This window comes from Bufo gargarizans, chromosome 7 (assembly GCF_014858855.1).
Source record: "Bufo gargarizans isolate SCDJY-AF-19 chromosome 7, ASM1485885v1, whole genome shotgun sequence".
Lineage (NCBI taxonomy): Eukaryota > Metazoa > Chordata > Amphibia > Anura > Bufonidae > Bufo > Bufo gargarizans.
In genome coordinates, this window is record NC_058086.1 from 74507608 (window position 1) to 74523347 (window position 15740).

The 15740-nt window shown below is 45.3% G+C and overlaps 1 protein-coding gene across 1 annotated transcript in view; it reads left to right on the forward strand.

Annotated features, from left to right (window-relative positions):
* The first annotated feature begins 813 nt into the window (after positions 1 to 813).
* The window catches only part of LOC122944171 (RNA binding protein fox-1 homolog 2), a 356156-nt gene continuing 341229 nt past the window's right edge, over positions 814 to 15740 (forward strand). The window contains exons 1-4 of the mRNA XM_044302402.1: positions 814 to 993; positions 2769 to 3077; positions 4573 to 4659; positions 7856 to 8089. Coding sequence (XP_044158337.1) covers positions 814 to 993; positions 2769 to 3077; positions 4573 to 4659; positions 7856 to 8089 — 810 coding nt within the window. The remainder of the gene's footprint in view (positions 994 to 2768; positions 3078 to 4572; positions 4660 to 7855; positions 8090 to 15740) is intronic.

Below are 15740 nucleotides of genomic sequence, written 5' to 3' on the forward strand. Positions count from 1 at the left end.
CGCGATCCTGCGCTAGGCGGTCCGGAGGTGGTTAAATAGTCCCAATAGTGGGGGGCGTGGCCGGAAGTTGATATGTGAGGACGTGTGTGAGAGAGCTCCGGACCCAAATCCCCTAACTTCTGTATTATCCTGTTAATTCATTGCCGCAAACATTACATCTCGAACCCGCAACACACAAATATGGCTCGGAATAGAGCGCAGTCTGCAGCGGACAGACTCAAGGAGTTTGCTCGCGTGGAAGACCAAGATGGCGCCGGATCTCGTTCGCCGTCGGCGGAGAGGAAGCTGGATCTGGAGAGGCAGAGCAATCGACCAGCGAGCCGTCTCTTAAACAAGTGACTGAACAGTTACTATCAGCAATATCTGTCTGCCGCACGTCCATGGTGGGCAAACTGGAGGAAGTAAAGGTGGATATAGGCCTGCTCCGCCATGACATGCAGGCCATTCGGGACCGAGTTAAAGAGGCCGAGAATAGAATTTCTGATGTGGAAGATCGCCTGCAGCCGCTCCCTACAAAAGTGCAGGAACTGGAACAAAAGGTGAATTTCTGGCAGCAGAAATGCGACGATTATGAGAATCGTACACGTCGCAATAACCTGCGGATCATCGGCTTGCCCGAGAAGGCAGAGGGCAATAATCCGTGTGCATTTGTCACTACCTGGCTTCAGGACTCTTTTCCGGACGCCACATTTTCAACAGCATTCGTCATTGAACGAGCGCATCGCGTCCCTGGTAAACCCCTTCCACCGGGGACTCCTCCAAGACCTCTGCTGGCTAGGCTGCTGAACTATGGATAGAGATCTGGTGCTGCGCATGGCGCGCGGCAAGCAGGAGCTGAAATTCGAAAACGGCACCATTATGATTTTCCCGGACTTCTCATCCGAATTGCAAAAGCGCAGAGCCACTTTCAGTGCAGTGAAGCGGAGGCTGCGTGAAAAGAATTTGCCATATTCTATGGTGTATCCGGCCCGCCTGAGGGTGGCAGATGGTGACGTGAGCCGGTTCTTCAATACTCCTGAGGAAGCCACTAACTGGCTGGATGGAAGAGGGAGAAACGCAAGAGCTCAAAGATAGAAAAGTGAATATTTCCCCTAAAAGCATGTAGTTTGCACATGAGGAATGGATCCCAGGGGACTGGATGTTGGGGCACGAGGTAACACCTGGACAATCTGAGCATTTATCCATTGGACGCTCCTGACTCAGTCTACTGCCCATCTATTCTGACTCTATGGCGTATTGTGTGGTGGACAGTCAGGATAGGAGGACACTAAGCATACTGAGTGGAAGGACGCAGTACATATACTACCCAGTCTGCTGGAGAATGTTCGTAATGTCTCGGTCATCCATGCTCTTCCCCGGTTCCCATCAGAGGTTAGGGATTGGGTCCTAGGCTGTGTAATCAGAATTACTTCTGAATTATTTACAAAATCTTAGGTGCTACTGGTAAATAACCATAAGCACACCCCGTTAATCTGAAGTGCCACCAAACAGTTGTGGTATACTGTTTTTGTTTATATTGTTAAGAGTGATGCGAATGGTACGAGGTTACACCATGCAGGCACTCACAGTATGTGTCAGGATGAGCCTGACAATGCAAATTTTCTGTTTTCTGTGCTGTGTCGGTTATAGTGCAAATTTATGGGAGAAGCGGAAGGTAACTGAGGTCCTTTATATCATGCCAACATGTCAGTTACGTATAATGTCATGGAATGTCAGGGGATTGGGAGCCGCTAGAAAAAGAGCCATGGTGTTCTCTGCAGTCAGGAGATTTAACCCGCAGATTCTTTGCCTGCAGGAGACTCATTTAATAGCAGATAGTACGAGACGCTTGCAAAAGCCCTGGGTTCAATGGGCACAACACTCCTGCTATTCGAATCTGTCTAGGGGTGTGTCTCTCATGGTTCATAAATCTCTACGGTGGGAGGTGGAAGCATGTCAGGTGGATAAAGCGGGCAAGTTCGTATTTGTAGCTGCCTATATCAATTGTCAACTATATGTTATTATTGGTTTATATATCCCTCCGCCCTTTTCACTGCAGGTGGTGCAACAGGCAGTGAGTTTTGCGGCCTCTTACCCGTCTGCCCGTATAGTTAGCCTAGGTGACTTCAATATGACCTTAGATAAGGATATGGATAGGCATCATCCGGTAGCGGCTGCTGATGGTCACTCCACTAACAAAACGGCCTTGGCAGAATTAATGGAGGAAGTGGGGTGGATGGATGTGGCGATTGAAATACCCTGATACCAGACAATATTCATGTTACTCTGCCAGCCATAATGCGCTGTCGCGCATAGACTATGCTTTGGGCAACCCAGGTGTGTGCATTTTAAAGTATGATATAGAGTATGGCCCGAGGGGCATATCTGACCACGCCCCTTTACAACTGACATTGAGGCTGGGTGGGGATGTGATCAGACGCTCAGCTCGGATTAATCCCTTCTGGTTGACCTTGTTCGGACCGTCTGATCGCATTCCTGACCAATTGAAGGTGTTTATGGAAGGGCATGAGGAGGAATCGAATAATCTACTGTTATGGGAAACTATGAAAGCATATCTTAGAGGCTGTCTCAGGTCTACTATATCATATATATAAAAAAAATCGGCGGCCAGACCGGAGGAAAGCCTGGCGGCAGATTGCTCTAGATTAGAAGCAGCGTATATCGCGGATCCCAATGATGGGAATAAGGAGGCATGGTTGGCGAAAGGGAGACAATATTTGACTCTGCTTAAGGAAAAAGCCCAAAGGAAGCTATTTTTCTCTAAGCAGACATACTTTGAGTTGGGCAATCAGTCTAGTAAACTACTGGCCCACATCGTTAGGCAAGGTCAAGCATCCCCTGCTATATTGCGCGTCAAAGCACTGGATGGGCAGATGCTTTCAGATCCAGAGGCTATAGCGGGCAGGTTTCAGGAATACTATAGAGACCTTTATGACTCCAGGGTGGATCATGAGATAGCTGATATAACGCATTATCTAGAGGATCTAGAGTTCCCTACTTTATCGCAGGAAGCAGTAGTCAGCCTAGAAGCCCCCATAACTATACTGGAGATACAGGAATCTATCTCCTGGCAAGAGGTAAAGCTTCTGGTCCTGATGGACTGCCCCTAGAAGTGTATGTCAAATACTCTGCCCTTACTCCTCTTTTGCTTAAAATGTATAATGATGCCTTCAGGAATGGATGTTTTCCGCAAACTATGTATGACGCAACCATTGTAGTGCTCTTGAAACCTGGCAAGGAACCGGATGAGTGCGGGTCATATCGCCCGATATCCTTATTAAACATTGATTACAAGATTATAGCGAAAATACTTGCGGTACGACTGGGTAGAGTAGTTACCTCTTTAGTTCATCCAGATCAATCTGGATTCATACCGGGCAGGTCCACCACTGACAACATCAGAAGAGTGCAGGTGGTGACCCAGATTGGTCTTAGAAGGCAGGAGAGATGGGCACTGGCGTCACTCGACACAGCAAATGTAATGTAACAGGCTAGTTCAAATCTGTAAAAAGAACACAGATGGGCGCACCATAGGGTAATTCTGTGAGTGTATAATAGTATACGGAGAGAAGTGGTAAGGCTCACCTTGTATGGTTGTGCAAAGGTAGGCACAACACTATTGTAGGTATTTTGTCAAACAAGCCTGGATGTCTGGATATGGCGGTCTGCAGCCACGGGACCACAAAGAATCTTCAAACGGAGAAGCCTGGAGCCCCCAAGAAGATGGTGGTATAGGAGAACAAAAGCACGTCCCACGGCGCAAATTACCGTCAGCCAGTCACCAGGATCAGGAAGGAATCTTTTATTGCAGCGATACAACGCGTTTCGGGGAATCACTCCCCTTCATCAGGTACAAACAGCTGCACCGAGGTGCAGCTGTTTGTACCTGATGAAGGGGAGTGATTCCCCGAAACGCGTTGTATCGCTGCAATAAAAGATTCCTTCCTGATCCTGGTGACTGGCTGACGGTAATTTGCGCCGTGGGACGTGCTTTTGTTCTCCTATCGACACAGCAAAGGCATTTGATTCGGTTGAATGGCCATATTTATTTCAGGTTCTCAGGAGATTTGGATTCGGGCCTAAATTCAGGCGTTGGGTAGAGTTACTATACAAAAATCCCAGGGCGGGAGTATTGGTGAATGGGATGCTATCGGACAGCTTTGATTTGAGGAGAGGTACTAGACGGGGCTGCCCATTGTCACCATTACTATTCGCGTTAGCCATAGAACCATTGGCCATGCATATTAGGGCGGACCCACAGTATCATGGCGTTCGAATTGGTGACCAAGAGGATAGGGTAGGGTTATATGCCGACGACATGGTGCTCTTCATGTCACAAGCAGAAGTCACACTTCCTAGAGCGATTTTAACAATTGAATCATTCAGCCAATTCTCGGGATTGCGGATCAATTGGTCCAAATCGACTCTTTGTCCTCTATACCAGTTGGAGGATGCATTTGACTCAGGAGAGCTGCCTGTGGTGCAGAGCTATAAGTATTTGGGTGTACATATCACTAAAGATGTGACGTCCTTTCATACTCTGAATATTCAGCCTCTACTGGTGTATTGTAGGGAGAAATTCAGGGTGTGGCAGAACTTGCCTCTATCTACACCGGGGAGAATCAATCTGATAAAATTGATTGTACTACCAAAGTGCCTGTACGTCTTGCAGCATGCACCGTATGTGGTTCCCAAAAGGTTTTTCCAGAACCTCAACTCGCTGCTATCACCCTTCATTTGGGGCACAAATAGGCCTAAACTCTCAGTAGTTAATTTATCCCGGTTTAAGAAGGAAGGGGGTATGTCTCTACCTGATGTATATTTATATTACTTGGCTGGTCAGTTGAGGAAATATAAAATCCTGGGTGACACCGGGAAGTGGTCTTTGCAGACAGGAGAAGCAGCTGGCTGATTACCTGGGTGTGAGCAATTTATGGTCTGTGTTGGAACAACCCAGCCTACATGCACGTCAATTACTTCCGATTCACAGGGTGGCCATTCAGGTCTGGAGAGCTGGCAGGGGGCTGCATGGGGTGGATACGGAACTGCTGGAGACCCCGATTTGGGACAACCCCATGTTCCCTGATCTATTGGAGATGCAAGATAAGACGTTTTGGAAGGAACATGGGGTTGTCACACTGGGCAATCTGTACAGTAATAATGTGTTTAATGACTACGAATCCATGAGCCGCAGACATGAGTTACCTAGGCAGGCGTTCTATAGATTCCTACAATTGAGGCACGCTATGCAGACTCACTATAGGAATAACCCAATCCTACTGTCCAATTTTCCTATGATTGGAGTTATCCGCTCCCAAGGGCCGCGAGGCTTTATTTCAGTGTTATACACCCACCTGTTGGACGTTAAGCTGAAAGGTACCCCAATTCACGCTCTTAGTAAATGGAAGGCTAAGATCCCAGACTTATCTAATGAGGATGAAGCAGATATTTTAGAATCCCCCACACTAGTATCACCTGCTGTGAATAATAAATTTATCCAAGTCTGCATAATACATCAGAGCTACCTGACCCCGTTACGACTACACAAGATGGGTAGACTTGAACGCTCTGATTGTCATAGGTGTGCATCAGCAGATGCTGACTTTTGGCATCTTATATGGGAATGTTCTTATGTGCAAGCATTTTGGGACAAGGTGGTTGCATTACTCACTAATCTTTTGGGCTCCACAGTACCATTGCAACCAAAAGTTTGTCTGTTCGGAATATTAGATGAAACTGTGTATACGCACCACGTCAGGATATTCTTGAGAGAGGTATTATTCCTGGCAAGGAAGGCGATTGCCATGAGATGGATGGGTGATAGACCACCCACCTTGACACAATGGAAACAGCTAGTCAACACCATCATACCATATGAAAATATAGTGTTCAAAAGTAGGGGCTGCACATCTAAATTTCAGAAGGTATGGGGGAAATGGTGTGCTTCTTCAAGCACTGCTTACTCAACCCATGGATTGTCTGAGGCCTTAAGTGCAGAACATGCCGTACAGCAGTGATTTTGACGTATGGGGGGAGTTGAGCGAGGCGTATAGAATTGGGTCAGCTGAGACGTCATACACAGTTTTTTGTAGTCATATTTATTTTACTTGGGTGGGTCTTTATGTTCAAGGTAATATTGGAACAACGACACAGCGCAGGTGTTTATTGTTAAAAATTTTATTTCTCATGATTTTGCTTAACTTACTTGGCAATATGATGTTCATGTCGTATGTACATTATCTCTGGATGCTTTAATTGTATTAATGCTACTGTATATTGTCCTACGACTGTCATTGATACTTGCTTTGTGTTTTCAATAAAGCGAATTTAAAAAAATAGTAAATCTGTCTAGAGATTTATTTACATAAGAAAATACGCCCACTTTCAGAAAACTGGCTAGCATAGTGCAGAGCAGAAAAGTCGTAAATTTGTGCGCAGTTCTAGCGTTTGTGCATTTTTTTTTGCGACCTTTTTCACTCTATTATTCTGACTTGAGCTAATGATAGATCTGGCCCTCAGAATGGCTTGGATAAGTCAGTGTTCCAAAGTTATTACCACATAAAATGACTTGTGTCCTATTTGCAAAAAATAGCTTTGGCAGAAAGGTGAGACTTTTAAATAAAAGTACATTTACAATTTCATTATTTTGTAATCAAGTTTTATTTGTGAAAACTATGTCGGGTTTTTTATTTTTTTATTTTTTTTTTGGGCTAAAAAAAATTGCTGTGAATGAATAAATTATGCTGTGTAAGCACAGCTTTATTCCTAAGGCAGCGATTGGTTGTGCAAACCAGTTTTACTGCACTTCACTTAATGAATTAAGTATTATTGTTGCATAAAAGTATGTAGTAACTGACCCCTTATAACACAGTAGTTCTAGAAATGTTACTAGAACCGCTTCAGTGAAAAATCTTAAAGGGATTCTGTCACCTCCCCTAAGGCAAAAAACGATTTTAAAGCAGCCATGAAGCACAGCTTACCTGGATTAGGCTGTGCTCTTTTATCTTGCAATCCGTCCAGCAGTTACTGCAAAAAACGACTTTTGATATGCAAATGTGTCCTGAAGGTGCCCAGAGGGGCGTTTTGTTCCCCTTAGTGAGCCCAGTACCGCCCCTCTTACAGTGCCCAGCACGCCTTCCTTGCACTGTCTAACCGCCCCCAGCCTGCCACAGCCTCTCCTCCCTCTCCTCCCCCTCCCTCACGCCGAACGAACTCTCGCACAGGCGCAGTACCCACTGAGGGCTGCGCCTGTGCGATCAGCAGGAGACTGAGGGCAGGAGCTTCAGCCTCGTCACTGGGCATGCGCCGAGCCCAGTGACGTCCGATGCTCGCTCTTCCCTGCTGACTGAGGGAAGAGCGAGCATCGGACGTCACTGGGCTCGGCGCATGCCCAGTGACGGGGATGAAGCTCCTGCCCTCAGTCTCCTGCTGATCGCACAGGCGCAGCCCTCAGTGGGTACTGCGCCTGTGCGAGAGTTCGTTCGGCGGGAGGGGGAGGAGAGGGAGGAGAGGCTGTGGCAGGCTGGGGACGGTTAGACAGTGCAAGGAAGGCGGGCTGGGCACTGTAAGAGGGGCGGTACTGGGCTCTCTAAGAAGAACAAAAAACGCCCCTCTGGGCACCTTCAGGAAACATTTGCATATCAATAAAAGTCGTTTTTTGCAGTAACTGTTGGACGGATTGCAAGATAAAAGAGCACAGCCTAATCCAGGTAAGCTGTGCTTCATGGCTGCTTTAAAATCGTTTTTTGCCTTAGGGGAGGTGACAGAATCCCTTTAAACTGTTGAACTCTGAGACTTAGTATAATTTTATACTTTATTGTACCGTTTATTTTACCAGTGGAACTTTGTGATTTGATCTTCTCAGGGTAACCAGGAGCCAACAGCCACCCCTGAGACCATGGTTCAACCTTTTGCTGCTATTCCTTTCCCACCTCCACCGCAGAATGGTCTGTCCACAGAATATGGAAGCCATCATCCACAAGAATATGCGACTTCTTCCACTGAACATGGACTTCCACTGTATGGAGGAGGACAAGGTCATGCAGAGCATAATGCCCCTGCTACAAGCACAGCAAATACATCTAGTACGGTGCGTGTCTATGGGTTCTAGGTCTATTTATTGCCAAATTTATTATATAAGGATATGGAACCTTATTCAGTTCCCATCTTTTCTTCTTTCTCCTAGCATTCTTCTCGGTATGGGTTAATTTTTACTACCATTCATTTTGCATGCACCTTTTCATTGATTCTGCACAAAATTAGTTATTGCCTGCAGCAAAGTACAGTTAATCCTTAAATGACCAGGAAATTTTAATTTCGTTTTTTTACTCCCAACCCTCCCAAAGATTTAGATTTATAATAAAAAAATTTTTTGGGGGGGCAAAATGCACTTTCTAATGGCATCATATACGGTTGCATAAAACTGGGGTGGGATTAGAAAACAAAACATTCTGCCACAGTTTTGGGGGGGGGGGGGGGTGTTTGCACCATTTCCTTATGCAGTAAAACTGACCAGTTACATCTCCAGGTCGGCACAATTTTTTTTTGTAGGAGGTGAAGCAACCAAAAAAGGCAAATCTGAGATTTGGATATTTTTTTTTTACTTTCTTTTTTCCCCCAGTTTTGCCATGTGAAAATATTTTCGTAGTATGGGTTTTTTTTTTTTTTTTACACGAGGTGCTTCCCTGGGTGGGTTGGGTGAGTGAGTGAATATTTAAAAATAAAATCTCAGATTTGCCTTTTTTGGTTGCTTCACCTCCCTCAAAAGAATTATCAAAAAACTCTACACACCCCAAAAAAGTATCATTGAAAAGTACAGATTGCCCCACAAAGCTCTATTTTGTACACATTACAGAATATGGCTATAAAAAGGATTTGAATTTTTTTTTTTTTTTTTTTTTTTACACTATTACATTTTTTTTTTTTTTTATTAGCAGGGCAGCACTCCTCACTTCAATTGATGCAAATAATTCAGGTGCCAGCGTTTACCCCTGGGTCCTGGGGTCCAAACACAATCCAAATAAATGTAACACAGCACTCCTTCGATAAAAAGTGAAAAAATACAAAATTTATTCAACACCTGTTGATACAGATATTTAAAGAAATATAAACACACAAATACTTACTATAAGCGAACAGATATAACACACAAGAGACAGGTAGTACGTACAATAACTAGCAAACATCAGTCCTAGGGCAGGATATAAATAGTGCACCAATCTTGTTAATTGGTTCTCATGCCATGCATCCCTCTTCTTCAAAACATGTGAGCTTGTCGGGCTACACAGTTTCCTACCAGCTTTCCTGACTTCTGAAGTGAAACTGCTAGCTAAACATTAAAAGGAACTGGCGCCCCCCCCCCCCCCCCCCTTAATTTCTAAATTGCTGACATATATCCCAACTGTGATCCTGTAGCGCCCTCAAATAGGGTAGCATAAGAAATCTGACAAATCGGCTCTCGTAAAGTAATGGCCTGTCTCTAGAATATGTATTGCTGATCAGTGCGGGTCTTGGCAGTCAGAAGACTACAGAAAGTGATGCCATCCCTTTACAAGAAGGGGAGACCAGAAAATGTACTATAGCATGTATTTATGGCATTCACTGTGCTTTAAAAATGACACGACTACCTCATTTGGGTAAGTATGACTACTACAATGATATACAATTTTTATAGTTTTTTTTATTTTTATACATTCAACTTTTTTTAATCTATTTTGGGGTGAGGCACAGCAATGCTTTATAGAAACGCGCTGATACTCCCACAGACTGCAATGGTAAATCATTGCAGTCTAACATGCGATCATCTGATGATTCATTTGATAAAGTCCCGTAGGCGGGGCTAAAGTGTGGGGGGAAAAAAATTTGATAATTTTTATCCATTTATATAAATAGGTAATTCGTATGTCTGAAAATGCCCAAGCTTTTAAAATATAAAGTATTTATTAAATATAGGTAATGTCGCACTAATATGAGATGGGGATCCAACAGAGGTGCACCGACTAGCAGACAACACCCAGTCTGATAAGGATAAATATATAAAAGAATGGAGGTGGGTTACTCACTAAAAGTATAGGGATCTTTTATTACACATATCACAAAAACAATCACAGTATAATGACAGCGATAAAATAGGAGAGCAGATAAAATGTTGGTACTAGCAATAGTATAAATAATAAAATAAATAGGTAAAAATATATTAAATTCAACAGTATCAATATAAGTATAAATAGGGGAGATATATATATATATATATATATATATATATATATATATTAATATTAATAATAGCAATGTTCACTGAACTTATTCTGATGTATAGTTCCATATATAGTAATCCACTCCGGCAACCAGTCCTTATAGCAGGTCTCTAATGTGTAATGGTCCCAAGCGTATGCAGCTTTTGAGAGTTTGCTTAGACAATAATTCAGCTGCTAATACGCACAGCGGCGTCCCGCTGTATTGATAGGAAGCGATCGCTTTAGGTGGGATGTGCAAGGTCTTACCCGAGGATCCTTTATGCTGGATGATAGCCCCTCGACTCGGCATGTTGTCTGACTCCGGTCTCAAGGGTTTGTATTCAGATTCGAATTTGGCGCCAGTAGAAATGTTTCCTACACATGGTTAGATTGCCTTACGTGTAGTGACGTTAGTGTACTCCGGCAATTCGCTGACCAAAAAAATAATCTCCAGGCTTCCTCGGACTTGCAGTCCCACTCCTCTTGGTGGGGGGGGATACCAGACGCGTTTTGGGGATTTACATGAAAGACCCCTTCCTCAGTGGTACCACTGAGGAAGGGGTCTTTCATGTAAATCCCCGAAACGTTTTTCAGTTTTTGGGCGATTATCTTAACCACCTCCCGACCGCTGTACGCACCGATGCGTCCGGGAGGTGGTTGTTTAGTTCCTCCTGGACGCATCGGCGCGTCATATCGCGAGAAGCGAGATTACGTCACAGCCGGCCCGCGCATGCGCATCGCGGGCCGGCATTTCGCAGAAGACTATTTCGTCAGCAGCCTGCTGGCCACGATCATTGGCTGGCAGGCTGCTGATTTTTAAAAAAACCAATCAGCAGCCATATAACCCCACATATTAGTAAATATGATGGGGTTATATGGCTGCTGTGCTCCTCTGCTCCTTCTTTTGGTCGGTTGGTTCCAGCAGAGGAGCACATCATTACTGTGAGTACCCACCACACCACATTTGGCCCCCAGATCACCCCAATTAACCCTTTGATCACCCCTTTTATCCCCCCCATGTCAATCACTAGTGAAAGGAAAAAAGTGATCAGTGCAAACTGTCACTTTTTTTTTTTCACTGTTATTGACCGTTAGGTTTTAGGTATAGTTTAGGTCCCTTGGTTAGGTAGTTAGCGATCAGTTAGCGCCCAGCCCACCGCACCGCAGTCCGTTATTCGCTGATTAGCGTATCGCTAATCAGCATTTGTACTTTTATAGTATCTGAAAGTGATCAAAACTGATCACAGTCAGATCTATAATAGTACTAGTGTCACTTTAGTTCGCCCTCCACCCAAAACGCAGTGTTTGCCCGATCAGGCCTGATCGGTCGCCCACACGTGCGTTTGCCCACGCCCGCCCCACCGCAGTTACAAAAAAATTTTTTTTTTTTTGATCACTGCACATTCACTTTACACGCACTGCGGCGATAAAAAAATCAGTTTTGATATTTTTTATCAACCGCAGCAGCCTCCGGTACTTCGCTAGCCTCCCATTTGTAAGACAGGCTTGCTTTTTTTTTCTTGGGTAGTCTCAGGGAATACCCCTAAATTTAGTTGCCCACATGTCTAACAGGGGGTATTCTTCTGAAGAGGCCTACAGGCTTCTGACCCAGTCGGATGAGGAGTGGGAACCCTCATCTGATGAATCCAGCAGGTCAGAATACGAACCTGTAGAAAGCAGTGGCTCTCTGACCCAAAGTTCGGACGAGGAGGCTGAGGTCCCTGATAGCAGCAGGCGTACCCGGCCCCGTGTCGCTAGACCGCAGGTTGCGCAGGATCCGCTTCAAGAGCAGCAGAGTGGGGCTGGTGCTGTCGGATTACGTGGTGAGGCATACACCAGCAGCCCAGCCCTTCCTGGACCTAGTACCAGCACTGCCGTACAACCTGGTGAAGTAGCGAGCACCAGAAGGGCAGTTGAAGCTGGTACGGTGGCACGTGCAGTAGTGACCCCGTCGCAGCCACCGCAAAGACGTGCCCGTAGAGCCCCTAGAATCCCAGAGGTGCTGGCAAACCCTGATTGGCAGTCCCCAACTTCAGCCGCACCCGTAGTTTTCCCTTTCACCGCCCAGTCTGGAGTTCAGGTTGAGACAGCTCAGATCGATTCGGCCCTGGGATTTTTTGAGCTGTTCTTGACTGCGGAGCTTTTAGACTTAGTCGTGGCAGAGACAAACAGGTATGCCACACAATTTATCACCGCTAACCCGGAAAGCTTTTATGCCCAGCCTTTCCGGTGGAAACCAGTCCAAGTTTCCGAATTTAAAACTTTTCTGGGCCTCCTCCTCAACATGGGCCTGACAAAAAAGCATGAATTGAGGTCATATTGGTCCACGAACCCGATTCATCACATGCCCATGTTCTCTGCTGCTATGTCCAGGACACGATTTGAGGTCATCCTGCGTTTCCTGCACTTTAGCGACAACACCGCCTCCCGTCCCAGGGGCCACCCTGCTTTTGACCGGCTCCACAAAATTCGGCCCCTCATAGACCATTTCAACCAGAAATTTGCAGATTTGTATACCCCTGAGCAAAACATCTGCATAGACGAATCCCTAATACATTTTACCGGGCGCCTTGGCTTCAAACAATACATCCCAAGCAAGCGCGCCCGGTATGGGGTCAAATTGTATAAGCTCTGTGAAAGGGCCACAGGCTATACCCACAAATTTCGGGTCTATGAGGGAAAAGATCAGACCCTGGAGCCGGTCGGTTGCCCTGACTACCTGGGGAGCAGTGGGAAGACAGTTTGGGACTTGGTGTCACCCTTATTCGGCAAGGGGTACCATCTTTATGTGGACAATTTCTACACAAGTGTGGCCCTTTTTAGGCATTTGTTTCTAGAACGGATTGGCGCCTGTGGTACCGCGCGAACTAGTCGCGCGGGCTTCCCCAACGGCTCGTTAGCACCCGTCTTGCAAGGGGGCAGAGGGCCGCACTGTGTAACGAAGAACTGCTCGCGGTGAAATGGAGAGACAAGCGTGACGTTTACATGCTCTCCTCCATTCACGCAGACACGACAATACAAATTGAGCGAGCAACCCGTGTCATTGAAAAGCCCCTCTCAGTCCACGACTATAACCTCCACATGGGAGGGGTCGACTTCAATGACCAGATGTTGGCTCCGTATTTAGTTTCCCGACGCACCAGACGCTGGTATAAGAAGGTGTCTGTATATTTAATTCAATTGGCTCTGTACAATAGTTTTGTTCTCTACAGTAAGGCTGGGAGAACTGGATCCTTCCTCAAATTTCAGGAAGAGATCATCGCGAACCTCCTGTATCCAGGAGGTTCCGTGGCCCCATCCACCAGTGTAGTTAGCCGTCTACACGAGCGACACTTCCCGCCACCCCGAAAAAAATGTTGTCTGTAGCAGGAGTGGAATAAGGCGTGACACCCGCTATTTCTGTCCTGACTGTCCTGACCACGCTGCCCTATGCTTAGGGGAGTGTTTCCGAAAGTACCACACACAGGTACACCTAGCATAGGGATCACATCTCACCAGGATAGGCACACAGGGCTATTAGGGCCCATTCACTCACAGCTGCTGCAAACGTCTCCTTTCACATGGGACAAAGTGCATAACGCACTTCGCCACATCTTTGGGCGATTTGCGCTTTGCACATTGACCCATGGGGAAGGAGAGGTTTGTTCTATAAAGGTAAAAAAACAAACAAAAAAAAAAAACAGGTAAGCAAACAGGTTAATGTTTAGTTCCAAAAGTTAAAGTTACATGTTCTGTTCCAAAGTTAATAAAATTATTGCGTTGTGGCCTGTTTTTTTCTTTTTTTTTTTTTTGTCTTTTTACCTTCCAGGTGGACCAATCGATCTACTAGCTGCAGCACCGATGTGCATTCTGACAGAAGCATTGCGCTGCTGTCAGATTACACGCAAGTCGGTGTATGCGGCGCTGCAAGACGGGATTTTCTCCTCTGCAGTGACAGATACATTTGCCAAGGCATACGAGCTGAGGAGGAGGCGGCGTTCCTATGCTTTGGCAAGCACTTTGTATATGTATGTGTGTGTATGTGTATATATATAATCCCGGCAATGATTTATTCATCCACATCGATTGATGCGAATGGAGAAATCTGGTTTGCCAGGGCATACGAGCTAAGTGGGTATGGATGTAGGGCGGAGCTCCTATGTCCTGGCAGATGCCTTTCCCCTCCATTTTTTTTTTTTGGCAGAGATTTTTTCATCCACATTGATCGATGCGAATGAAGAAATCTGTGCCGTTCATTTTTTTCTTTCAGCCCAGAGGCTGAACGGAAAAAAAAATCTCATTACCTGTATGCTCAATATAAGGAGAATAGCAGAAACTCCTAATGCTGGCCATACATGTAATGATTGCGGAGACCCTCAAATGCCAGGGCAGTACAAACACCCCACAACTGACCCCATTTTGGAAAGAAGACACCCCAAGGTATTTGCTGAGGGGCATATTGAGTCCATGAAAGATTGAAATTTTTGTCCTAAGTTAGCGGAAAGTGAGACTTTGTGAGAAAAAAACAAAAAAAAATCAATTTCCGCTAACTTATGCAAAAAAAAAAAAAATTCTATGAACTTGCCAGGCCCCTCATTGGATACCTTGGGGTGTCTTCTTTCCAAAGTGGGGTCACATGTGGGGTATTTATACTGCCCTGGCTTTTTAGGGGCCCTAAAGCGTGAGAAGAAGTCTGGGATCCAAATGTCTAAAAATGCCCTCCTAAAAGGAATTTGGGCCCCTTTGCGCATCTAGGCTGCAAAAAAGTGACACATCTGGTATCGCCGTACTCAGAAGAAGTTGGGGAATGTGTTTTGGGGTGTCATTTTACATATACCCATGCTGGGTGAGAAAAATATCTTGGTCAAATGCCAACTTTGTATAAAAAAATGGGAAAAGTTGTCGTTTGCCAAGATATTTCTCTCACCCAGCATGGGTATATGTAAAATGGCACCCCAAAACACATTCCCCAACTTCTCCTGAGTACGGCGATACCAGATGTGTCACACTTTTTTGCTGCCAAGGTGGGCAAAGGGGCACATATTCCAAAGTGCACCTTTCGGATTTTGCAGGCCATTTTTTACACATTTTGATTGCAAAGTACTTCTCACACATATGGGCCCCTAAATTGCCAGGGCAGTATAACTACCCCACAAGTGACCCCATTTTGGAAAGAAGACACCACAAGGTGTTCTGTGAGGGGCATGGTGAGTTCCTAGAATTTTTTATTTTTTGTCGCAAGTTAGTGGAATATGAGACTTTGTAAGAAAAAAAAAAAAAAAAATAATCATTTTCCGCTAACTTGTGACAAAAAAAAATAAAAATCTAGGAACTCGCCGTGCCCCTCACGGAATACCTTGGGGTGTCTTCTTTCCAAAATGGGGTCACTTGTGGCGTAGTTATACTGCCCTGGCAATTTAGGGGCCCAAATGTGTGAGAAGTACCTTGCAATCAAAATGTGTAAAAAATGCCCTGCAAAATCCGAAAGGTGCACTTTGGAATATGTGCCCCTTTGCCCACCTTGGC